General features: G+C 49.0%; 2 protein-coding genes across 3 annotated transcripts in view; one reads left to right on the top strand and one right to left on the bottom strand.

The window, feature by feature from the left end:
• Positions 1-322: 322 nt before the first annotated feature.
• On the top strand, positions 323-4,362 carry LOC310749688 (rho guanine nucleotide exchange factor 11-like). Its single transcript, XM_083587043.1, has 6 exons — positions 323-1,228; positions 1,684-1,763; positions 1,908-2,033; positions 2,489-2,606; positions 3,052-3,230; positions 3,324-4,362. Exons 1-6 carry the CDS (start codon positions 1,051-1,053, stop codon positions 3,402-3,404), a joined length of 762 nt encoding a protein of 253 aa, XP_083443169.1. The 5' UTR covers positions 323-1,050; the 3' UTR covers positions 3,405-4,362.
• Positions 4,363-13,565: 9,203 nt separating this feature from the next.
• CD276 (CD276 molecule) overlaps positions 13,566-26,264 on the bottom strand; it is a 51,869-nt gene continuing 39,170 nt past the window's right edge. The window contains exons 5-8 of one of the 2 annotated variants that reach the window (XM_083586993.1): positions 22,053-22,193; positions 20,578-20,616; positions 17,390-17,425; positions 13,566-16,732 (exon numbers count right to left, since the gene is read on the bottom strand). In XM_083586993.1, coding sequence (XP_083443119.1) covers positions 16,710-16,732; positions 17,390-17,425; positions 20,578-20,616; positions 22,053-22,193 — 239 coding nt within the window. In that variant the 3' untranslated portion in view covers positions 13,566-16,709. The remainder of the gene's footprint in view (positions 16,733-17,389; positions 17,426-20,577; positions 20,617-22,052; positions 22,194-26,264) is intronic. The other variant, XM_083586994.1, reaches the window with a different exon arrangement.

The following is a 26,264-nucleotide window of genomic DNA, read 5'->3' as shown; positions in this document are numbered from 1 at the left end:
AAGATGGAGTTTTCATGTAATAATACAATAAAGCACCAAAAGAGGCATCTAGGTGCACAAACATGTTTTAAAAAGATGCCTAGAGGTGCCAAATGTGGGTGAGCACCCAGGTTGAGAGAGAAGGTGGCTCCATAAAACCCCCACAAAAAAAAATTACGAAGATTCAACCCACTGGAACTTATAATGCACTGTGACCAAATGATGGACCACTAGCCAGCCAACACCTGGGCAAACAGGTGAGTTTTAAGGAGGTGCCAGATACTGGACCACAGTCCTGACCTGCCTTATTTCCTTTGATTCTTCGGAGGGGTCAAAACTGTGGCTCTTACCTCAGGTCTCCCTCAGAAATATTAGGCAAGGGAGTCCAGGGGGATCTTCACTTTCGTAAAGCATGGGGATGGAGAGCGTGCCTGGGAGATCGGCTGGGAAGTGGGTCTTCTCCCTCCCAAGGGTAGCCTGGAACTTTTGAGTTCTCAAAAATGGCCAGGAGATCATTTTTCTCTAAACAAGACCCAGAATGGCAGTGGTGGACTTTGGGCTCTCAAATTCCAGTGCCACTCTGTGCAACCTCCCCCCCCCCCCACCTCAAGGCCCACTGCCGCCTCTCGCGCTCTGTATCAAAGCACTGTTTTGCACCCCCTGCAGTGCGGCACCCAGTGCAGCCACACCAGTCACGCCGCCCTAAAACCACCAGAGCCATGGGGTGCTTCCTGGTGTCCAGGCTGGCAAATGGCCATAGCTCAGTGGTGGAGCCCTTGCCTTGCCTGCATGGGCCCCAAGTGCAGTGGCATCTCCAGGAAGGCCTGGGAAGGAGGGACCCCTGCCTGAGGCGCTGGACAGCCACCTGCCGGTCAGCATGGAGGTCACTTTGGGCCAGGAGGACCGAACTCCTTGGCACCCCACCAATGGCTACTCTTTGGGCTTTGCTCCCAGTTCAGGAGGAGAGCAGGCTCCATCTCTCCTTGTCAGGCAGAACCCAAGTCTTTTTGAAAGAACAGCCCACTTTAGCTGCCTATTTTCCAGACCCTGCTGGGATTCGGCCTCTACCTGATGTTCTTCCCCTTCTGCCCTCTTTGCACAGTGCTGTTTATGACAGAGGCGTCCCACCTGAGCTCCCTTCGTATTGTGGCCGTGCTCTTCTATCAGCGGCTCCATACAGAAAAGCTCCTTTCGCAGGAGGAGCTGACCCTCGTCTTCCCCGCCCTAAGAGAACTGCTTAAGATCCATGGTAAGTCTGTTTCCCCTCCAGACCGGTCCCCATTCTGTGGCTGGCCCAGGCATCCGCTTCTTCCTGGGTGGGTCACAGGCAGAGGGAAAAGGGACAAAAAGAAAGGCACAGCATCCAAAGAGCTCTGCAGCAGGATCAGGCCCAAGGGGCCCAGCCAGACCTCCAGCCAGTTTTCAGGGGACCCCAGAAGCAGCAGGGCAGGAGCACAAGCGCAATGCCCCCTCCCAGGAACGGGGATTGTTTAGAGGCATCCACTGTCTTGGGCAGGGAGGATGGAGGGGGCAGCCAGGGGACAACAGGGTTGTTGTGAGGATTAAAAGAGGAGGGAATCCATGGACACCCTCTTAAGCTCCTTGGAGGGCAGGCTGGGGTGTAAATGACATAAACAAATGAAACCCACTCCTGTTACCTTGCTAACCTCCCCCCCCCCCCATGTTTCTTCCCTCCCCTCCCAGGTTCTCTGTCGGGGAAGATGAGGGATTTGCAGGAGGAAGGGCCCCTCACTGGGGAGATTGGGGATCTCATGCTTTCCCAGGTAAGGATCCCAGAGCAGGGCGGAGAGGCTGGCAGCAGCTGGGAGGGGGCTGCCTGTGGGTCTCCAGTGGACTGGGGCCCTTGATTCCCTGATGCTCACCATTTGTGTTTCCTCTCCCCTGCCCCCTTCCTGCCTTCCCCCCAGTTTGGTGTGGCTGCACCTGAGGAGCTCCGGCAGGCCGTCCTGAAGTGCAGCTTGCAGCAGGCCAGGGCCCTGGAGATCCTTCAGGCAAAGCAGCAGAGGGATGCTCGGTTCATGCGTGTCATCCAGGTAAGCTGTGTGAGAAGAGGAGGCTGAGCTCACGGAAGGGGCCTTCTCAGCTGCTGGCTGGGCACTGTCCCTGGGGGGCTCTTTTCCCATGCGAGGGGAGGGGCAGGAGGCCTGTCCTCTTCTCCCGGCTGCCCACTCCCTGGGCAAATGCAAAAGTGCAGAAGAACCGGCCAGATGGTGTAGGTTAGGGGGTAAACTCTAGTTCCATGCCACCCCAATCTCCAGGTGGTGCGAGATTGCAGGGGTTCCCGGGGCTTACTCTGGGTTTGGTGTCCTTGGAATGAGGGGCAACCTTCTGTCTCACAGCTGCCCCAAAGGAGAAGCCCCATAGCAAGCAGGAGCTGAGCAGCAAGGCTCACCCCACTGGTTTTGCTTCTTGTGACCCTGGAGGTGGCTGACTCTCTCTGGCGCCCAGATACATGTTGTCTGTCTCCTTCCTTCTCTGCCATTCCCAGGAAATTGAGAGCAGCCCGGAATGCCGCCGCCGCTGCCTGGCCAGTTTCCTGGATTGCGAGCTGCAGCGCCTGGCCAGTTACCCTCTGCTGCTGAATCAGATCATCCAGCACACCAACGGTATGTCTCTCTTTCTCCAGATCTTTGTGTGTTGGGTGCGGTGGGGAGGGTGTCCCAGGAAAGCTGCATCTCTCCATGACTCCATGTTGATGTGCTTCCTAATTTTGGGAGGTTGTGAGGTGCATTGAGCCTGCCTTACTAGGGAAAGCCAGCACCCAGAGGGTGATGGGGCGGGGGGGGGGAGAGAATGCCCGTCTGTTGCATTAGTGCCCCATGAGGCTGTGTCTGTAGGGCATAGATGTTGTTCAGCAGCCCACTTTCCTATCAGCAAACAAGGATCTGTTTGCCTTATTTATCTGGGCTGCTGATGCTCATCTGCCTTCCAGACCTGTTTGCTTTTAAATGCAGCCTTGTTCCTAGTTTGCACTGGGAGTTGCTGTAAATAAAACCAACTCTGCAGGCAGCCTCTTTCTCTCTCTCTTACCTCCTCTCTTTGTACTTTCAGAGTCCACCTATGAGCACCAGTGCCTTTGCCTGGCCCGGGATGAGGTCAAGGGGATCCTGGTGGGCGTCCAGGAGGAGCTGCAGCTGGCAGGGAACAACTGCCAGCTTCAAGCGTTCCAGCAGTGCCTGGACGCCCGATCCCTGAGCAAGAGCCGCCACCCACTGGCCAGGGAGTTCCAGGTAGGGTCTCCTCTTCGCCCTCCCCTCCAATCCCTGGCCTTGTCCTGCTCTTCCCCTCCATGAAATGCTGCCTTTTTCTACCCCTCTGTGCAGAACCTTGACCTCAGGGAACACAACCTAATTCAGGAGGGGCCTCTGCAGCTTCGCCAGAACAAGAAGACTGTGGGTAAGTGAAGAAACAACCTCTCCTGCCCAGACACACTCACGTGGCACAGGCCTCTCCGAGTGGAGGGGTGATGTGCTCTGGCTCTGCAGTTGGCTTTGCCCCTTAGACTCCCCTTTTCTATTAAGGCAGGAATCAAAGAGGGGAGGGCTTGCGGCTTCATGGCAGAAATACTCTGGAGTCTAAAAGCCCTGGAGAGCCACTGCTGCCAGCAGGAGGAGACAGGGCTGAGCTAGACAGACCAAGCAAAGGTCGTCAGGCAGCTTTCGAAAAGATTAAGAGAATGAAGCAGTTTTAGAACACAATCCCTAAAACAAAGTAGAGCCTTAGCTGTCAAAACATCCAACTTTCGGGAGCATTTAGAACTCTCAAACCACAAGCCACAAACCACAACTCTCCCAGAGAGACTGTGTTTGGGTGGAAGAAGGGCCCTTGTAGCTCCATGGCAGAACACTGCTTGGCATGCAGAAGGTCCCAGCTTCCATCCCCAACGACATTTCCGGGTTGGGCTCAGGGGAAGACTCCCTGCCTGGGACCCTGGAGAGCCATTTCTGCCAGACAGAGTAGACAAGACAGGGCTAGATGGGCCCAAGGGCCTGATTTGGTCCAGCCTCCTTTGTCCCTCTGGCCTGGATGGGCCTTTGGCCTGATTCTGCAGCCTGGCACCTAGATGTTCTCCTCAGGATCAGTGGAGCAGGTGAGCAACAACCCCTCTCTCTGTGTGTGTTTGTGTCTCTTAGACCTGCATGTCCTACTTCTGGAACATCTTGTAGTATTTCTGAAGCCGAAGGGGCGGCGGATGCAGTTAAAATGCTTCAAGAGGAAGGCAGGGGGCTCTGTTTTAAGCCCCGTGGTTCCTCTGGAGACCACCCTCGTCCGCCCTGCAGCCACAGGTAAGAAGCGGGGCCATAACACCACCGCTCTTCATGACACCTTGAGGACCCTTCTTCCATCTGGTCTCCTTTCTCTGCTCAGATCCAAGATCATTTTTTCTGGTCTACCTTTCGGAGGAGGGACCAGAAATCTACAAGCTGGTGCCATCCAGCCGTTACGAGAGGATCAGGTAAGATGTTTGCCTCTTATTCTTCCCTCTGCTGGGGTGGGGGGGACACACACACACCTTAAGTGTAAAAAGGCAGGGTAAAGGGGTGTGTGTGTGTATTTCAAACTGGCAAATGGAAGGCCCTTCTCTGTTCTCTTTGGGGCTTTAAGACAGTCTCTCTCTGTCTCCCCTCTTCCTGTTTTTCCTGGCAGGTGGATGCAGAATCTGGAGAGGGCGGCAGTGGCCACGGAGAAAGCCATCATCATGCCCTTCAGGCAGCCCCGCCAGACGCCCCCCGTGCACCCACCTGTGCCGTTCAGGTGAGAGAGACCCACACGTTTCCTCTTGCCAGGCTGGGAGCTCCAAAGTCTCTCTCCCCCCTTTTTTCTCCCCTTCCCCCACAGCAAAATGGTGGCCAACTGCTGCCCTGGCAGACAACCAGCTTGAGCTGCTGAAGGAGGAGGAGGAGGAGGAGCAGAGGATTTGATCAAACAAATCGTGGAAGACAGTGAGTCTCCTCTTCCACCTGTTGTCCCCCCCCCATAGTTTCCGTCTCCTTTGTGGGGGTGGGGAGGCTCCAGGGCCCCTCCAGGTAGGGAGGGGAGGCTGCCAATGGCTGTGTTCTCCCTCCCCTGGAGGAGGCAGTCAATGCCTTCGACTAAGACCAGCTGGTGGAGGGCAGAAGTGGGGAAGGGGGTTGCTCTTGCACTGAGGTCTCGCTTTGAGGCTTTTCCTTGGGGCATAAGGTGGCCCCTGTGAGAACAGGGCCTGATCCTGCAGCAGCTGGGCTCTTGCCTTTGCTCCTTTCCTTCAGGGTCCATGTGGTCCGTCTGTCCCCTTGGGTGCCCTGCTTCCCCTCAGCCTCACAAGTGTCCTGGAAGGTGGCAGAATTCCCCCAGGTCTGAGGGGAGGCAGGCTTCAGCCCACTTGTGGGGTCGTGACATTTCTCCCCCCCCCCTTCTCTCCCCTCGCAGGGGAAACCTGTCAGAGGATGCTCCTCAGGAAATCTGCTGAGTCTGATGGAGGACTGGCTCCCACCAAAGATGCCAGTGTGACCCAGAGCGGTACGACTGTGATTTCCAGTGGGGTTTGGGGGCAATGTTGCGGCCTCCTTGCCCGGGGAAGGGGCCCAGTTGACGGGAAGGGGTGGTGGGTGTCCTCCCTGAGGTTTCCCTGCCTGGGTATTTGGGCCTGGAGAACAGGGCCAGAGTGGGCATCAGTTGGGATGGTTTGGCCCACAGAGGACAGAGTTGGCTTGTGCCATCTCAGCCACCCAGGGAGCTCATGGGCGCTAGAGGAAGCAAGACTAGGAAACGTCCTGGGCAGCAGCTGCCTGTTTGCAAAGAGTCTGATGGCATCTTAAAGGCTGACCCTTTTTATATGGAGGTTCCCTGTCTCTCAGCAGAGGTGGAGCGGCCAGACAAGCAAACCATCAAGGACCTCATGTCCCAGATCTCAAAGAACCTCGAGAGGCTGAAGGTGAGGAGTGGATGCGAGAGGGTGTCCTAGCAGGCCAGAGAAATAAGGGTGAAGGCAGACCCTTGGTATGCCAGACCTATTTCCTCCTCTGAACACTTTCCAACATCTGCACATGGCTATGAGAGGCAGGGCAATGAGTTGAATCTTGTGTCTAAATCCAGAGCCTGAGAGGATGCATTGGGGGGAGCTTTTTATGTGTGTGTGTTGGAGGGGGAGGATCAAAGCAAAAAGGATGAGTGACAGCAGGCATGGAGGGGCAGGGTCTCCAGCCTTGCCAACCCCTTAGCCCCTCTTTGTTCACACAGGCTGAGAAAACTAAAGAGGTTTTCACTTTGAGTTCCATTGCCACACCCCTCAAACACCCTGGTCATGCACCCCACTATTTCAGTTCTCACCTGGAGTCACAGGCAAGGGAGAGGGGACTAGTTCAAGTCTGAGAGGGCCATGTCTGCCCCTGGAGCAAGAAGCAGCTGGAAGACCCAAAGGTGGAGGAGAGAGCCAGAGGTCTTTGAGAGACCCCGCAATCCCCCTGTATTGACACCACACTCCACTTGAGGGTCTTTGCCTGGTTGGACCCTAGAGCTGGGATAAGAGGCCACCTGGGTGGAGGAGATGGGTAGGTGACTTTTGGCCTGACTGGACTGTAGCCAACAGGGCAAAGATGGGAACTGCATCCATGGCTGCCTCATCTTTGGGCCCTGGGCCCTCCCCCTGTCAGCAAGTGCTCCCTAGGAAGTTTCCCATGGGCCATGGGGCCCTCATGCTGGAAGAGAACCCCTCCTGGGAGGCTCCACAGCAGTAGCATAGGTGGGGAGGCTCCCTGGGTGGCACTGGGGCTGCAGGGCGCCCTCCAGGAGTCGGGCTCAGAACTGCCTGAAAACGCAGCACCGGATGCACCGCAAGATGCAGATGGTGCACAGCCTGGGCAGGTGGCACCCAGCCACCACTTCCCTCCCAGCCTCAGTTGCCACCCAGCGGGCCCAGCGGTGTCTGAAAAAGCAGTTCTGGACGCAACTGGCATGCGCCACCCAGCAAGGTGCCCCAGCCGCTGCATCCCTCCCAGCTGTGAATGGGCCCAGCACTGCTGGGGAAAGTATCACAGGGCGCACCACCAGGATGGCACCCAGAAGGGACACCCGGCAGGGATGTGACTGGCATGCTCTGGCCTGCAGCTTTCCTTTCCGAGTCCCAAGTGCCTTCCCAGTGGCGCACCCTGCAATGCTTTTTCCAGCAGCACTGGACTGGCGTACACCAGTTGTGTCCCTCCCAGGAAGGAGGCATTCACTTGTGTGGTGTGCTCCACCCATGTGGGATGCCCCACCTCCATGGTGGGGTGTGTGTGCACGCCAGTACACTCCCCACCCGCCCCAGACACCAGCAGGGGTTGCTATGCCAGTGCTCCTCAGCTGGGTGATGGAGATAGATGCACGCCCTTGCGATGGCTGCCCTCCTTCTCAGAGGCCCCTAACCCCTCTCCTCTGGGCTCCCCTTTTTACAGGAGATAGACGAGGAATGATGGGAGAGATACACCTCAGAGGCCTCCCAAACTATCTCCTTCTCCATCTGTTGAGATCAGCAACTGATGAATATTCTTCCGAGTCTGACGTGGCTCTTCGGCAAAGCTCAAGTGCTCTGGTCTGAAGATGTGGCATTCAGAAGTTGACTATGACAGTTTGTTTCCAGCCCCTTTAATCCCCGCTTGCCTGGAGTTCAAGTAGGCATCTAAATATGCAACCAGCAGCGGAATATGAGCAGAGCATCAGCCCGCTGGTTCTGGCTGCTGGGAATATAGATGACCTTGAAATTGAAGAACTGGGACCATCGGATCTGGCGCTGATTCAGCTTCTTGGCTGACTGGAGATGTTCTAGGTTCCGATGGTCTGTCCGAACTTCAACTGGATAACTGGCCCCCTCTAACAAATGATGCCACATCTCAAAGGCCACTTCAACAGCCAATAGTTCCTTGTCTCAAATGCCATAATTCCGCTCTGCCGGTTGAAGTTTTCGGGAGTAGTACCCACAGGGGTAGAACGTTGAAGGCTCTGGGTCGGCCTGCAGTAGCAGCGCCCCTACCGCAGCATCCAATGCATCACTTTCCACCACAAACAGCAGTGCCAGGTCTGGTTGCCGAAGGATGGGCTGAGAAGCAAACACAGCCTTCAAGGCGTCTAATGCCTTCTGAGCTGCACCGTCCCAGACAAACACAGCCTTTTTCCAAAGGAGGGTGGTAGAGGTACTGTCACCTGAGCGAAGTGCAGGGTGAACGAAGAATAGTAGTTCGCATATCCCAGCAGGCGCTGCACCTCCTTGGGGTTATGGGGAGGCTGCCAGGACAAAATAGTCTCCACCTTGCCAGGGTCCATGGCAATGCCATCGGCCGAAATGCCCAGGAAGTCAACGGTGGGCTTGTCAAACTCGCACTCAGAGAGCTTGGTGAGCAGGCAATGCTCTTATAATCTCTGCAGCATTGTGCGTAGATGCTGCTTACAGTCAGTGGCCGAAGAGCCCTTCTTGAAAATGGTCCACTAGAGCTGCCTGATTCCAGGCCAATTCCTGTGCCAGCAGCTGAAATTCACTGGCATACTTCCCCAACAAGTGACTCCCCTGTTTCAGCTCCCTGATCAGGCGGTTGGCAGTCTGGGTCCTCACGGGCTCCATGTACATGACTTGGAGCTGTTGGCTGAAGGTGTCAAAATCGGCTAGCAGTGGACTCTCTTGTTACAGCAAGACCCCATCTTTGACGGTCATGTGGCTGCCATACGTCCCCGGCCTCCACAGTAGAGACACAAGTCCTATATGTTCACATAGTCCTATATTTATGGGTAGATAACCTTCTTTAGGTATTTTGTTATAAAAACATTTTATTTGAACATTTATAGTGTTTTTATTCATAAAAGAGAGTTTATAGGCCTTAATTAATAACATTATTATATGGGGGTGGGTTATTGGTTTATTTTTTGTTCTTGCTGTTCTCATGTATTTTGTGCTTTTATGTTGCATTTTTATGTCATCAACGCCCTGTGATCTGTGGATTAAGGGCAGTATATACCTTTAATAAATACATTTAATAATAACAACTTCCACAAGGTGTGTGTCTCTGCTTTGCCCCCTGCTGTTTGATGGCTGAGGTGTGGACAAGTGTTTTGCAGAGCCTGGCCTGCTACTTACACTGTTTTTCCTATAGAAGAGGCTGTTTCCTAAGGGAGTTTCAATTCAAAGGGCAACTGCCATTTTTCTGTAGCGCTTTCTTTCGGGGTATGGGGCTGTGTTTGTACTTCTATATACTTGTAACTATGCACTTCTCCCCCTGCATTATATTCATGACAAGAGGATGACACAGCCCTCCACAAAGGGTTAATGCATGCCTGTCTTTAATCCTTCTATGGCTTGGATTGCTGTAAACAGCTTCCAAGAATGAATGTGTGAGAGAGGCAAAGCAGTACAGAAATAATTTCATGAATGAATGGAGTGTCTCTCTCTTTTTCTCTCCCTTTCACCCCAGAGTGTGCCTGGAAGACCCTGAGGCCAGGCAGCTCCTCCCGACTCCCTCCCCTTCCCAGGTCCCCCCGCCATGAGAGAAGGGGGCAGCTTCCCCCAGGAGCACCCCCCCCAACAGAAGGAGCAGCACTCATGTCACCCCAAATAGAAAGGGCAGCCCCCAAACCCTCCTCACACCAAGAGAAGGAGCAATCCCCCCAACCCAAGATAGGGGCAGCCCTCACCCTCCCAAACCCGCCTTGTCCCAAGAGTGGCACAGCAGCAGCCCAGCAGGTCTGTGAGCACTTAGAAAATGATGCTCTGATTCCTAAGACCCAGAATGGGTTTCTCAAAGACAAGTCTTGCCAGACAAATCTCATTTCTTTTGTTGTACAAGCTTGGTGGATCAGGGGGATGCTGTGGACATAGTATATCTTGATTTCAGGGCCTTGAGCATGGAGGAGTATTCCTTCACATTAACTTCAGACAACTGAGGTTTTCCCCACCATTTATATACATGATGGAAAAAGCATCCGTTCCAAATTTCCATACACCAAAAGCAGGGCTTCTAGAAAAGAAAGCCACCCCCCTCACATTCTCTTGTTGACACAAAAGAATTGCAATCTCTCCAGGACATTTAATCCATTTTACTTTTGGAAGCACAACATTTTTAAAATAAAATGTGCTTGGACTCGTCACATCGCCTTCTCTACAAAAAGCAGCCACAGGAGCCCCAACCCAAATCAGGGCTGAGGTGCAGCAGGAGATGGGCTGAACTCTTTCTGCTCTGTGCTGCTCTCCCAATTTAGATCATAGCTGCCTTTTGGTAAATGGAAATATGTGGCCAGTTTGTGTTTCTGAATCATGTGCTTAAAGTCACATCTCATTTGACACATGTGCATCCTCAAACAGATGTATCATACTGAAGACCATAATTATAACCTTTTAACAGGTTATAACCAGTCTCGGGAAGAACGCTTTCCTGGCCATGACTGACAAGTTCCCCTGCAAAGCAGGAATCTTTTTGCCTCTGAAATGTAGCCTAGTGTACAAAGGTAACAGACACACACATTGCTCTACCCACTTCTGCCTCTGGCCCCATGCACCACTGGCATGTGGCCCCTGAAATGTTCCCCTTGCGGCCCTCAAGATGAACAAGGCTCTCTATCCCAAAATTTTACGTGATCCCACAACATCCATAACTGGGGACATTTTGAGGGGAGGCAGAATATGCAAAAGGTTTTGGAAATGAATTCAAGTTAGCAAAGCTTGCCCAAGAGCTTTTCTTTCCCCGTCTGAATTTGCCTCAGCTCTAGTTGGAATTCTCTCATCCAACAGATGGACTGATTCTGCCACCTGCCTGTCAGCAGGCCCTGCTTGCTGTGCATGAGAAGCCCAGACAGAGCCTGGATGCTCTTGCAAAAATGGCCTCATTCAGATTTGCGATGGTGAGCATTCAAAATAAACCACCCCGTGCAAATTTACTGTTGAATTGCAAGTCCTCCAGCAGGCAAGAATACATTACCCCCACCCCAAAAGTATAAAACATCCAATTACAAAAAAATTGTAATGAACAGTACCCATAATCTTTTTACCTGCTCAGACTGTGAAATCCCACACTCCTTAGTTAAGAAAATGGCATGCAGTGGCACCACGGAGGGGGGTAGTGGGAGGGAGGGGAATGGATGGAGTACGCATGTGCATACCTAAATGGCCTCAAAGGCTCAATATACCTGAAGGAGCGTCTCCACCCCCATCGTTCTGCCCGGACGCTGAGGTCCAGCGCGAGGGCCTTCTGGCGGTTCCCTCACTACGAGAAGCAAAGCTACAGGGAACCAGGCAGAGGGCCTTCTTGGTGGTGGCGCCCGCCCTGTGGAACGCCCTCCCATCAGATGTCAAAGTGATAAACAAATACCTGACATTTAGAAGACATCTGAAGGCAGCCCTGTTCAGGGAAGTTTTTAATGTGTGACATCTTAATGTATTTTTAATCGTTGTTGGAAGCCGCCCAGAGTGGCTGGGAAGACCCAGCCAGATGGGCGGGGTACAAATAATAAATTATTATTATTATTATTATTATTATTATTATTATTATTATTCAATTGCCTAATGTTGCTCCGTTGCCTGGAGAGGTCACTTCCTGGTTCGCATGGAGAAGCCGTTTTCAATGGAGCCCGGCAATGGAAGTTTGCAGCTAAGTCCTGCAGGATTTGACATCTTTCAGCAGGGCCTGCAAGATGGAGCTGTTCCGCAAGGCCTTTCGTCCGGGCCTAGTCTGACCCCCTGCTTTCTTTCTATGGGACCCTGTATGTAAGTGGCCTCCTTGGCTCTTTCTGTAGGACCATATGGGACCAGCACGGGTAGCTGGGCCTGGTGAACATTTAATATTACTTACCCCTACAGTTGTGATTCGTGGACTCCCGCTTAATTTTATTCTGATTTTAAATGTGATTTTGAATTGTATCTTAACCAATTGTTTGGTTTTGTGCTTTTAATGTATCATATATTTGGTGTTAGATGGCCTGAGCCCGCGGTATTGGCCAGGGAGGGTGGGATATAAATAAAAATTATTATTATTAAGACTGCACCGGTTGTTGAAATTTTGCACCCCTAACAATTCTGCGCCTGGGGCAACAGATGCCCCTGGTGGTATGTGGGTGGTGGATGTTTTGTGTTGAAACTGCATCACCATCCATGGTTACTACCTGACATTTAGAAGACATCTGAAGGATGCAGCCTTGGTTCAGGGAAGTTTTTAATGTGTGAGATTTTAATGTATTTTTAATCTTTGTGGGAAGCTACCCAGAGTGGCTGGGGAAATCCAGCAAGATGGGCGGGGTACAAATAAATTATTATTATTATTATTATTATTATTATTATTATTATTATTATTATTATTATTATTATTATGGGGGCCTACTGTATTTGCCTCTGATGGTAAGGATCAGACCTGCCTTCAGATCATGCACTCGTTGAGGCCAAGAGGATAGGCAAGAACCCCACAGAAATATTTGGACAGGGAAATCATTGACCCCCCTCCCCAACCTTTTCAGATACAGTGGTACCTCGAGTTACGTACTTAATTCGTTCCAGAAGTCCGTTCTTAACCTGAAACCGTTCTTAACCTGAGGTTCCACTTTAGCTAATGGGGCCTCCCGCTGCTGCCACGGCGCCACCACATGATTTCTGTTCTCATCCTGACGTAAAGTTCTTAACCCAAAGTACTACTTCTGGGTTAGCGGAGTCTGTAACCTGAAGCGTTTGCAACCTGAGGTGTTTGTAACCCGAGGTACCACTCTTCCGTTAAGAGTTTGGGTGCAATCCTTGATGCCTCCCTTTCCACGGAGGCGCAGGTTACAGCAACAGCCGAGACAACATTTTTCCACCTTCGCCGCATCAAGCAGTTGGTCCCTTACCTTTCCCGCCCCGACCTGGCCACAGTGATCCATGCGACGGTCACCTCCAGGCTTGACTACTGTAATTCGCTCTGCCCTTGAAGCTGACCCAGAAACTCCAGCGGGTGCAGAATGCTGCAGCAAGGCTCCTCATGGGGTCTCTGCCATGGGAACATATTCACCCAGTGCTTTTCCAGCTGCACTGGCTCCTGGTGGAGTACAGGGTCAGATTTAAGGTGCTGCTTTTGACCTTTAAAGCCCTTCACGGCCTAGGACCCTCGTACCTACGGGACCGCCTCTCCCGGTCTGCCCCACGGAGAGCCTCAAGGTCCATAAATAGCAACACCCTAGTGGTCCCGGGCCCTAAGGAAATTAGATTAGCTTCAGCCAGAGCCAGGGCCTTTTCAACACTGGCCCCGGCCTGGTGGAATGCTCTGCAGGGCCCTGCAGGATCTGATTTCTTTCCGCAGGGCCTGTAAGACAGAGTTGTTCCGCCTGGCCTTTGGCTTGGAGCCAATTTGATTCCCTCCCCCTCTTTCTTTTTTCTTTTTCCTTTCTCCTCCTGTGATGAGGCTGCATTTTAATATTTTAATGTTTCAAAATTTTAATGTTGTATTTTAATCTTGTTTTTAAGTTGTATTCATTCAACTTGTTTTTATTATTGCTTGTTAGCCGCCCTGAGCCCGGCCTTGGCTGGGGAGGGCGGGGTATAAATAAATTTTATTATTATTATTATTATTATTATCCCACACCTCTACCATGCACAAAGGAAACATTCACCCAAAAGAACCAAATGTTTATTAGATCTCCAAAGGCACTAAGGACTCCAAATTCTAACATTTTAAATAGCTAATTAATTTAAAAAGTTCAAATGTACTTTTTTTATTAAAAAAAAACACAGCAAGTTTCTAAGCCCTTTTGAGTGAGAGAGAGGAAAATCCCCAGAAAATATTAGACTTAGAAAGCAAGAAGTGTGAGAATGAGGCATCTAGCCGTCCACAGTTCAACAGAGACTGCCTCAGCCCTTATCCCAAACTTTCTAATACCTACTCTACTTCTGAAGTGTTCAGTGTCTCCCAGCTGTACAGCTCAACTTCTTTCATCAGCAGTAAGCAACACGGTGCTTTCTAGGTGTTGCTGTGCTACAACTCCCATCATTCTTGTGCGCACTGGCTGAGGCCAATGGGAACTGTAGTTCCAAACACTTGGAAAGCACCATGGCGGCTATCCTGGCTTTGGGGGTTGGGATAAAAAGGGAGAATGCAACCCTGCCCTCCCCAATAAACCAGATCTCTGCAGATTTGCAAATAACTTGCTAAATAATGTAGACTATGTTGGGTAGAAATCTAATCAGAAATGCAATAAAGCCAAGTTTACTCTTTGGTTCAGCTTATGGGGTAGAGGGAGCCATCTGACCAGCAGATTCCCCCTCGCTAGTACCATGACTAGCCATCCATTTTCAGTCCAGTATTTTTATATATTAAAAAACACCAAAGAGACAGAACTGAATGCTCTCTCAGAAAAAAAACAAAGAAATTTAACTCCAGTGAACCAGGTGGTTAACTGGGAGGAAAGCAAGCAAAAGGCAAAATAAGGCTACCCTGGTGCATACAAAACACCATACCCTGTTGTGTTGCAATGCTCAAACCAGAATCTTAAAACATGGCTCCAAAGTCTTCCATTGTCAACAGTGAATGGAAATTCTCTCTCTCCCAACAGAGGAAGAAGAAGCAGCCCAATTGCTGGGCCAAAGCAGTTGCTCTGCCATATAGTTTTCCCTTTGTTTGCATCTAATATTAAGAGATCCCTGCAAATTCCACTCACCCCCACAGTTGTGGATTTGCTCCCAGACATGGCAAACAGCAGCTGGAGGTTGCAGTGGGCTCTAAAATCATATGAGCACCTTCAGGAACCTCACAATATGCCTTTTTGCCCCAGGCACAGGAAACATTAACGGAACAGAAACGTGCTCAATTCTGAAACATTCCTGTTCCACAGAACAAAGGCTTTGGGTTTGAGTTGGGAGGTGTAAAGGGGAGAAGATTTCTGAAATGTTATGCGGACTTGGCTGAGAGTAAGCCCCATTCAGCATGTGGGGCCGTCTTTTGAGTAAAGGCACTGCCAGCGCCACATTCTTATTTCAGCTCAGGAAAGAGGCTCCCCATTTTGCCTGTGATTGTCTTCCAGCTGTGGAAGGAAGGCTGAGAGGGAGAAGAGACCGACATCTGAAGGCGAGCTTCACAAAGATAATACTAGAAACTCGAGGCCATCATTCAGCTAATATTGGAAAATTCAGGACAGGCAAATGGAGGGACTTTGACACAGCACATTATGGAGCTCGTTCCCACGAAATGGAGGGATGGCCACCAACCTGAAAGGCTTTAAGAGACAATTGGATAAATTCATGGAGAAGCCTCTCAAGGGCTACTGGCTGTGATAGCTATGCTTCTACTTGCAGTGCCACAAGGACTTAGCTCTGAGAAACAACTTACATGTGGGGAGAGTGCTGTGGCTGCCCTGCTCCCCACAGGCCTTTGGTTGGCCCTGAGGTGGACCTATGGCTTCATCCAGTAGGACTTAGTACTGAATCTTATCCCCTTCTTCCAAGAGACCTCAAAGAGCAATTCACCTCACATGGTTTTTCTTTTCAAAAAAGATAACGCCTTATCGTGCATCTCTTAGTTATGCTCAGTTAGGAAAATAGGAGGCTGTCCCACATTGAGTCAATTATTGGTCCACCCAGCCCAGCACTGCTGATTCCAAACAGGATCCAAATCTCTCCAGGATCTACCGCAGAGATCTTCCCTACCAGTGCTTCCTGAAAACACTCTTCTAGGTGGAGCCATCAAGGACTGTGACTGACTTTCTGTTTGTCAAGCATGTGTACATTACACCGCTGAGTGAAGGGCCCTTCCTGCTTCTGGGCAGCTATTGCCGTTAGGTTAAAAAGCAGAGTTAGGGAACGTCAGGTTTGGGTGCTGAATGTGGCCCTGCAGTCATTTTTATTTGGCCCCCAGAACTCTCCACATTACACCCCTAGTGTCCCTGCTTCGCATCTAACTGGTGTGTTTTTGCCTGGCTGAAATGTGCCCTGGAACTCTGACAGTGTCTCTTCCTTCTCTGAATGAAGGCCAGAGAGGTGCATGTGAAGCTAGCCTACAAAGTTAAATTTTACATTCATTGCCCTTCCCACTTTTGCTCCCAGCCCTATCCAGCAGGGCCATGTGGGCCCTGAAAGAATGGAATACAGCCCTCGGGTTGAAAGGGGCTCCCTGCCCCTGTTATAAAGTCAATGGTCATTTCCCAGCCTCCAGCAACCATAAGAGAGAACACAACACAACTCCAGCCATGCTAATCTAAGATTGGACAGGTGGCATGCCTACAAGCAAATCCAACTGAAAACTGACCCTCAAAACAGCTTTGAGTGCCATGATCTCCTCTGTTTGAGTGGCAAGTTGATCTGTGAGTTCTCCCCTTTTCTTTACAGTACATGTGGTTTGTCCAAATTACTCTCATTCAGGCAGGAAGTCGTTCCCTTTCCCTTTGTATCAGTTGACAGGATCATTGGTGGTTGAACTCTTGGAGCGTCCCAGTAAGGCTATGGAATGGGAACTCGGAGCATCCCAGTCCTGGGAGGTTAGTGGTGGGAGGATGTCATCAGTAAGCGACGATCTGCTTCTAATGGGAAGAAGAGAGTCTCACGGGGACAGAGAGAGTTCAGGGTTGTATCTTTGTGGAGAAGGGGTGGGGGAGAAGGCAATTGGTCATGGCCAAAATCAGCAAACTGCAGCAGGCGGCAGGTGAAAGGTCTCTGTGCATGCTGTGTCTGTCACATTTTCGGCAGTCCATTGATGGAGGAGCAGAATCACAGCTTGCCATGTGAGCCTCGTGGTAGCACAACTGCATTTCCCTTCCAATTCTGGTCAGTCAATTTCTTCTCCAATGTCTGGAAAGAAAAGGGAGGGAGGAAATGAAACCACGCGGAAAATGGGTAAGTGACCAAACTGAAAAAAGAGGGGAGATGTATGCATTTTCTCCTGCAGGCCCATTACAAGGTGAAGCAGTTACGGGGCCATGTTCAGAAGCCCATCACTGATGCGTCATGTAGTGATAAGGGAGAGGAAAACATTTGGACTAGGTAGATGAGAGAGAGATCAGGGGAGGAATGAGGGAATGGGGGAGGTTTGACCCAACTTTACTGCTGTATTTGCAGGTTTCAAACAGCCCCCACCCGCCATATCACACACACAAAGTCGGTTCTGCAACAGGGCTCCATCGTGTGGGCACTTTCTCTCTTTTTACCCAAAATACGTTCTCACTCTGAGTTGGCTTTGCAATGACAACTGAAGCCAATTCAGACAGAGGGCAATGCCTCCTGCCCTCACTCTGGCATCAAGTGGGGCAGAGAGGGCAATCATCACCACCATCAAGAGGAGGCAAAGAAAGAGGTCAAAGATCTGGGGGTTATTAGCTCTGCCAAGGTGCGCATATCATGCTTGACCTGTGGAAGTGATAATCTGCACATTGACTGCAACCTGCTGCTTTTCACTTCAAAGCAGCTCAACACACGGGTAGCAACCACTGAGAGGAGACTTTCCTTTACCTTCTTTGTTTTCCGCGTTCTTCAAAGGCTGCAAAGCTGTCGGGGGAAAGAGAAAGAGAGAGCACAGCACATGAGATTATTAGGCCCTAGGGCGAAACGCTGAGCAAATGTACTGAACAGACTAGCATGAATCGTGGAGAATATGACTTTCTGTCTCCAACTCTTGCGGAGCCCAAACGTGTGTGTCTTATCCCACTCTGGAGAGACAGAAGACTCCCTCTCTCCCCAGACCCAACTCAGAAAGGCTGCTTTAGAGCTGGAAAAGGTTCAGAAAAGTGCAGGATAGAGGGGCACAAAACTATCTGTGGGGTAGAGAAAGTGGAAAGGGGTCTCCTGACACCACGCAGGCCAGTGCAGCCTTCCACAAGGCCGCACCAGTTTGGTCTCCATAGCGTTGGAAGACGCAGATAATAATATAATAATAATTTATTCTTTATACCCCACCCATCTGGCTGGGCTTCCCCAGCCACTCTGGGAGGCTTCCAAAAAAATATTAAAATACTTTAATACATCAAACATTAAAAGCTTCCCTAAACAGGGCTGCCTTCAGATGTCTTCTAAAAGTCTGGTAGTTGTTGTTCTCTTTGATATCTGGTGGGAGGGCGTTCCACAGGGAGGGCGCCACTACCGAGAAGGCCCTCTGCCTGGTTCCCTGTAACTTGGCTTCTTGCAGTGAGGGAACTGCCAGAAGGCCCTTGGTGCTGGACCTCAGTGTCCGGGTAGAACGATGGGGGTGGAGACGCTCCTTCAGATATACTGGACCGAGGCCGTTTAGCGCTTTAAAAGTCAGCACCAACACTTTGAATTGTGCTCGGAAACGTACTGACATCATGCGACATCTCACACACACATCACATACACGGGTGACATCACATACACGCCCGTCCCCGCCCCCCCCCCAATCTTGGGGGCAACGCAGCGCCTGTGATTCGAGGTAATGAATTGCGTGGTGCACAGGAGTAGAACGAGAAGTTAAGGTTTCAAAATGGAATCCGGTAGGAACATAGAAAGCTGCCTCCCACTGGGGCAGACTATTTGCCCCTTTGGCCCACTGGTTCCTGCTCTGGCTGGCAGCAGCTCCCAGTTAGAGGTCTTTCCCACCGCTTGCTACCTGAAGATCCTTTTAACCAGAGAATTTACAGAGCTACGGACCCTCAATTTGCATCCTTGTGCTCCGCTGCCTAATGTGGATGTGAAGCACAACAGGAGTACTTCTCAAAAGGAGGGGGACAAATCTGCAAACTTCACTGCCTGCTTCCCTCCCCTCCCCCCCCCCCCGGAATACCGCAGTCACACAGGTAGACAACGATGCCTGAAGCCTCTGCACTCTCAAGGAAAGATTAGAAACCAGGCAATCTATGTGCAATGTGTCTATTGCTGTGCTCAGAAGCAGATAAAGGGAATCACCAGGCTTATAATTAATCCATTTGATTACAGCCGAGTGCCGCTATCACACTTTATTAAAATGATAATCCAGTTTATCAGAGGCCTGCGTGGCTGAGAGCTTGCTGCAGCACATCAGGGAATTCTCTGCTCCAAGTCAATATCGGTGGGTGGGAGGGACATAAGAAACTGACTTGGACAGACCCCTGCTCCATCTCGCTCGGTATTGGCTGGCAGAAGCTCTCCAGGGTTCAGACACGGCTCCCCCCACTCACACTTATTTATTGTGCTTTTATAGCACAATCTCCTTACAAAAAAGCAAAAACAAAAAACAAAAAAAACTTTGGCTTACTAAAAAAAGCTCCACAACTTTGGGTAGATCACTGCCAGTCTTTTTACGACAATGGTTAGATCACTGCCAGGTTTTTTTTATACTGTGAGTAGATCCCAGTCTATTGGGAGTTGGATGTCCCTGATTTATAGGATTTCTAAGTTTTCCTTAACAAGGGTGGGCTACAATCATATAAAGAGACGCTATTAAAATCTGTTAAATTTACGTCGGAAGAATAGTGTGCATCCTAATACAGGCCCCATCTGCACCACACACTTAAAGCAGTCTCATAACACTCTAAACAGTCCTGGTTCCCCCCACAAAGACTCCTGGGAACTGTACTTTGCAAAAGGTGTTGAGAGTTGTTACGAAACCCCTATTCCCAGAGCTACAGTTCTCAGAAATTCCCTGGGAACAGGGGTTGATGGTTACACCATTCTGGGAGTTGTAGTTCGGTGGGGGGGAAATAGGGGTGTCTTAACAACTGATAGTACCCTTAACAAGCCGGTTCCCATGATTCTTCGGGAGAAGCCACAGCTCTTTAAAGTGGCACCCAAGTTAGGCATGCATCCATGGTGGTGATGCTCTCAAAGCACTCCGTGTTGGAAGAAAGCTGTACGTGTTGTGCCATTCTGGCTACATATGCAACAGCACCCCTAGCCTAAACACTGAAGATAGAAGAAAAAATATGGCGCTGCTCCAGCTTCAAATTCAACGGAACCCCTAGCCTGAACAGCGGGAATAATATTGACCCAATCTAGTGCTCTGCTACTACAGTGGTCCCTTGGTTCTCAAACTTAACCCATTCCAGAAGTCCATTCCAAAACCAAAGCGTTCCAAAACCAAGGTGCGCTTTCCCATAGAAAGTAATGCAAAATGGATTGATTTGTTCCAGACTTATCAAAACAATGCCTAAAGCAGCAATTTAACATGAATTTGACTATCTAATGAGACCATTGATCCATAAAATGAAAGCAATAAACCATGTACTGCAGCCACACAATCAATCAATCAGTAGCTAAACTGGTTTCCACACAGACACAAAAACAAAACAAAAAAGCCGCAAAAACAAAAACGCAACATAAATAGCAAAAACAGACAGATATCAGCGTAACACTCAAAACAAAAGTGTGGCACTCAAAACAGAAGTGTGGCACTCAAATTGGAAGCATAACACTCAAAACAGAGCACATTCGGCTTCCGAAAAATGTTCGCAAACCGGAATACTTACTTCCATGTTTGAGTTTGGTTTCCAAGTTGAGTTTGGTTTCCAAGGCGTTTGAGAACCAAGATACCACTGTATTATTTTTTAGACTTTTCAGTCCAGAACATACAATCAGAAACAGGCTGCTCCCCCCATGCACAGTTTCACGTTGGCCAGGATGAGTAAATTGGCAAGCTACAGTTGTTAGCACATGACCCACCCCAGAGTTCTTGCTCTGGGGCTGCCAGAAAGATACAAAATCCGACTAACCTGTCTTGGATCCTTCTCCTTCATCCTGTTCCTCTCTTGCTGGAAAAAAAAAGTGCAAAAAGGAAGGTTAAAAAATAAAAACCAAACACTGCCATCCAGTGGTTAAATATCCCCATTATCAGGCCAGGTGGAGCTGTGTAGTACTGGACTCACTGATACTATTAAGATTCAGATCAAGGATGGAGAACATATGGTCTTTCTGTTGTTGTGGGACTCCAACTCCCATCAGCCCCTGCCAATGATCGGGGTAATGGCAGGGCTTTTTTTCCCAGCCAGAACTTCAGGTGGGCATCATTGCCATTATAAGAGAATAAGGGAAGCACCTCTTTCCCCCCAGAAAAATAGCACCGGAGGTGTAGTCTAGTAACACCAGGCAGGAGAAAGTTGGTCCACACTACAGAAACATTGAGGGGTTGTTTTTTAACAAGCAAACAAGCCACTTTTAGCAACGAGAAATAGCAGAGATGGGTATAACTCAGAAACTAACACCAAGAAGCTAACACAACAGAGCCTTTCCAAACTCCCTTCTCGCTGTACTAAAAACTTGCTTTAAACTGCCACTTTCATCCCCTGCTCGCTCTTATTAAACATCTGCCACTTTTAAAAATCACCATTTCCCCCTCTCAGTGTCCTTCCATCCCGGCTTTACTCAAACCTCTGCTCTTGTTTAAAACATCCTCTTTTTCTCTCCTTTCAGCATCTTTCCCAACTTGCTGTACTCAGAACTTCTGCATCTTCCATTCCTCAGCTGTCTCATGTGCAGGAGATAAAGGATGTGGCAACCTCAAATACCCCATAGTACTTTACTCAAACTTCTCCCGTTGTTTTAAACCACAATTTCAGTGTCTCTTCCTTCTTCTTCTTTTCCTTTTTTTTTCTTTTTCAGTAAGGTAAAGGGACCCCTGACCATTAGGTCCAGTCATGACCGACTCTGGGGTTGCAGCGCTCATCTCGCTTTATTGGCCAAGGGAGCCGGCGTACAGCTTCCGGGTCATGTGGCCAGCATGACTAAGCCGCTTCTGGCGAACCAGAGCAGCGCACAAAAACACTGTTTACCTTCCCACTGGAGCAGTACCTATTTATCTACTTGCACTTTGACGTGCTTTTGAACTGCTAGGTTGGCAGGAGCAGGGACCGAGCAACAGGAGCTCACCCCATCGTGGGGATTCGAACCACCGACCTTCTGATTGGCAAGCCCTAGGCTCTGTGGTTTAACCCACAGCACCACCCACGTCCCTCTTTTTCAGTAGGTTTATTATTTTTTATTATTATTATTATTATTATTATTATTATTATTATTATTATTATTATTTTCTTGGTGTCTCTTCCTTCTTGGTCGCATGCCACGCTGTCACTTTTGCTCCCCTACCCTGCCCTGACTTCATGGAAACCCAGGTTTGTGACGCAGCGCTACAAACCCTCCAATGGGGGCTTGCACAAAGACATTCTTTCACTTTGATTATATTTATGTATACCAGCTCTCTCTCTCTCTTCTTTGCAGCTCTGGCGAATTTTCTTCTGGCACACATACGCCAGGGCAACCAGGAGGATGACAAGGCAGATGGCCAATCCTACTGTCACCCAGAGAGCCACGGCAGGAAACAGAAGGTGTTGACCTGGAAAGGAGAAAACAGGGAGAAGATGGTAAAGTCTCTGTCAATGCCATTGATGGGAAGCAAAGGAGGGAAATGTCTCTGAAGGGAAACAGATAAATCCACTGGGTTACCACAAGGTCATCTGCACAATTCAATTTCAATTTATTTATTTATTTACGGCTATTAGCCCATAAAATATGTACAAACATAAAAACACAGGGACATAAAAACAGATATATCCGACAACAGGAGGTGAACACCACGATGCAAGGGTGGGTCATTGAGCAGAGCCAAGTGACAGCTTGGGGCCAGGAGAGCTCCAAGGGACAGATCACAGAAAAGGAAAACTGAAGACGAACTCCGACATGCACTCTCATCATAACAGTTCGATTAGTTTTGATGTTGTTGTTGGTTTTTGGTGGTTTTTGAGTGTGAGATAACCGCATTCAGAAATCTCGCCACCTGCAGAGTTACAGAAGGATCTGTATCCTGCAAAAGCAGTGCGGCGTGTGACTCAACAGGCCTGCCAACCAAGCGCAGTAAAGCAGGACCCAGGAATTTAGCCCTGGCTACGCTATGTAGGGGACAGTTGAACATTATATGTGAAAGAGAATCAACAGTTTCCCCGTCACACACACATAGCGGAGACACCAAACCCTTAGAAAATCTGTGGTTCAGCAGGTTTGATGGAAAGACATTGAACCTTGCACGAATAAATGCACGTCGGTGTGGTACTGATGAAAGAGATGACATATATGATGGAAGGCCAAGTGGTGGGGTTATTCCGTGATCATCTGCACACATACCAGGTCTCACTTTAGACAAGGAGATCCTAACAGGCATCCCATTCAAGATGTATGGAAATATTCCTGCAAAATTTGTGCAAGATGTTCTGCTTTGCTACTATCCATCTACTGTATCTATCTATATCTATCTATCTATCTATCTATCTATCTATCTATCTATCTATCATCTACCTATAATTTTTATTAAATTTTCTGTTTTACAATTTAGAATATTCATTTAAACAAGTTTAAAATATCACTGACTTCCCTTCTTCTCTTTCCATGGTTCATTTTGCATAACATAAATCCCTGCATATTTTATATAAACTATACGATTCAGTTTTCCATTATTGCATCCATCAAAACTTATTTACACTGTTGAATTTATCTTAATGCTGCCAACGTTTTCTAGTGTACACAACTTTCCCCCATATATTCAATAAACATTTTCCAATCTTCTTTAAACAAAGGTTCTTCTTGTTCTCTTATTCTATAAGTTAGATCCGCAAGTGCTGCATATTCCATCAGTTTAAGCTGCCATTCTTCTTTAGTTGGAACCTTGCTCGTTTTCCGTTTTGGGGCTAACAAAACATGGGCCACTGTAGTGGCATACACAAATAACCCCTTTTGACACCTGGGAATTTCCATCTGAATTATCCCCAACGAAAAGAGATCTGTTGTTGTTTTGAAAAGTGCTTTTTATACATTTTTTTTTCAACTCATTGTAAATTATTTCCCAATACTGTTTTACCCTTTTACTGGTCCACCACATATGAAAGAACATTCCCTCTACCTCATTGCATCTCCAGCACTTATCTGATTCAGTCTTAAACATCTTAGCAAGCCTAAAAGGTAAAGGTAAAGGGACCCCTGACCATTAGGTCCAGTCGTGACCGACTCTGGGGTTGCGATGCTCATCTCGCTTTATTGGCCGAGGGAGCCGGCGTACAGCTTCCGGGTCATGTGGTCAGCATGACCAAGCCACTTCTTGCGAACCAGAGCAGCGCACGGAAACGCCGTTTCCCTTCCCGCCAGAGCGGTACCTATTTATCTACTTGCACTTTGACGTGCTTTCGAACTGCTAGGTTGGCAGGAGCAGGGACCGAGCAACGGGAGCTCACCCTGTTGCGGGGATTTGAACCGCCAATCTTCTGATCTGCAAGTCCTAGGCTCTGTGGTTTAACCCACAGCGCCACCCGTGTCCCCCTTAGCAAGCCTACTCTGAGTTAAATACCACCTGTAAATCATTTTCAAGTAGTTCTCCTTCAAGGAGTAACATGCTGTAAACTTCTGATCGCTCTTCCAGAGTTTTTACCAGTTATTAAAATCTATATTAACTGCTTTGCTACTTTCAAAGGGAAGTTCCAGTATGTAGCTGATAGATTTGGGCTCCCTTGGAACTGGGGGTAGCTTCCTCGCAAAAGTCCTGCCGATTTCTCCACAACTCTCCAGTATCACCATCAAACCCACGTGTGCACACAGTTGCATGCTAAATAGGCAGCAGGACAAGAGCGGCTGCTTCCTTAATTATAGCTTTTAAGAAAATGTACTTGACAATGTTCTGCACTGGCCTACAAGGTAATGATCACCACCAATCCGCTTCACCAGAAACTGTGGGCTCCTTTGTGGGCAACCTAGCCAGATGGGCAGCATATAAATAAATTATTGTCATTCTGTTGGGATTTCCCCCTGTTTACTGCCACCCTCATTTTTAAACACAGCCATCGCCTGAGAAGCCCACAGATCCTGCCAGATATTTCAACTGAGCAAGATGAAACTACCGTACTTTTCTGTCAATAAGACACCGCCATGTATAAGACGCCCCCTATTTGTGGGGACTCAAATTTAATAAAATGGGGGGAGAGGGCACAGAGTTGTTCAGCTTTTTTGTGGAGTATCGTCCAGGGTTGTTGAGCTTTTTTAGGGGGGGCTGCTGAAAATCGCTCACCTGCATGCATCAATAAGTCCGCCTCCCTTCTGTCCCATCGCTGGAAGAAGCTGCCAATTGCCCCCCCCCCATTGCAGGAGTGTCAGCCAATCAACACCACCCACTGATGCAGCAACCAATAACACGCACAACAGCCGCTGACTGCCTTGGCAGCAACCAATCAAACGTCCACCCTAGGCAGATTTTTAAAGAAAAAAACATAGTCTTATACACTGAAAAGTACGGTATATTGAAACTAACTGAGCAAGTTGAAGACTATCGAGGTCACTGTCCTGCCTGATAATTCTGGTGTCACTCTGGAGTAGGTCAGGGCAGCAAGTGTTTGGAGGATTGGGGGAGGAGGATATTGCAGCCCCCCATCCTTGTGATCTATTTTTCTCACTTTGCCAATTCATCCCCAGGTAGTGGGGTGGCAGGCGCTGTCCAGCCTGCAATCACCCCACATTTAACAATGATTTTGGCATCAGGCCCTGGGACCTGAGAAACATCCTTGCCCCAGAATTGGCTAAACTGACATACAAACTGTGAGATAAGGACAACTGTCACTTTAAAGAAGAATGGGAACTTTTTACAAAGTACAGTGGTACCTCGGGTTACATACACTTCAGGTTACAGACGCTTCAGGTTACAGACTCTGCTAAGCAGAAATAGTACCTCAGGTTAAGAACTTTGCTTCAGGATGAGAACAGAAATCGCACGGCGGCGGCGTGGCAGCAGCAGGAGGCCCCATTAGCTAAAGTGGTGCTTCAGGTTAAGAACAGTTTCAGGTTAAGAACGGACCTCCGGAACAAATTAAGTACGTAACCCAAGGTACCACTGTATTTTAAAAGACAACAAAATGAATTGGACTCCTTGGCAGGTTTTGAATAAACATACACAAACTTACTGATTGATAACATGGTAGATACATAATATAAGGATCGATATAATTTTATAATATTTAGAGAACAACATGTGATGAGAAATCAGAGAGAGGAGCTGAGGGAAGTCTCAGGGGGGAGGGAGGGTTTGATGGGGAGTGGGGGGAAAGGGGGGGAAATAGTGAGTATTATATGTTTTGATATATTCTTATGTTGAAATTGTTCATAAAAAAACTTTTTTAAAAAAATAGAAACATCCTTGCCCAACCATCAAAATTCACCCTGGGCCAGTGACTCTCTCTCCCATCCTAGCCCACCTTACAGGGTTGTTGAGAGGGGTGGCTGGGAAAGAACTATAACCGTCACCTTGAGGTTCTTGGAAGAAAGGTGGGGGAAGAATCTTAGAATCGTAGAGTTGGAGGGAACCCCAAGGTTCATCTAGTCCAGCCCCCTGTAATGCAGGAATCTCAGCTAAAGCATCCATGACAGATGGCTCTCT

The sequence above is a fragment of the Podarcis filfolensis genome (assembly GCF_964270895.1).
Source record: "Podarcis filfolensis genome assembly, chromosome: 14".
NCBI lineage: Eukaryota > Metazoa > Chordata > Lepidosauria > Squamata > Lacertidae > Podarcis > Podarcis filfolensis.
The sequence above is the reverse complement of the archived record's forward strand: the minus strand, read 5'-3'. Positions and strand labels throughout refer to the sequence as shown.

Coding starts and splice junctions, on each gene's coding strand:
- LOC310749688 (XM_083587043.1), top strand. CDS start 1,051: ATGTTCTTCCCCTTCTGCCCTCTTTGCACAGTGCTGTTTATGACAGAG. Junction 1,229..1,683: donor AGAACTGCTTAAGATCCATG/GTAAGTCTGTTT, acceptor CTCCCCTCCCAG/GTTCTCTGTCGGGGAAGATG. Junction 1,764..1,907: donor GGGATCTCATGCTTTCCCAG/GTAAGGATCCCA, acceptor CCTTCCCCCCAG/TTTGGTGTGGCTGCACCTGA.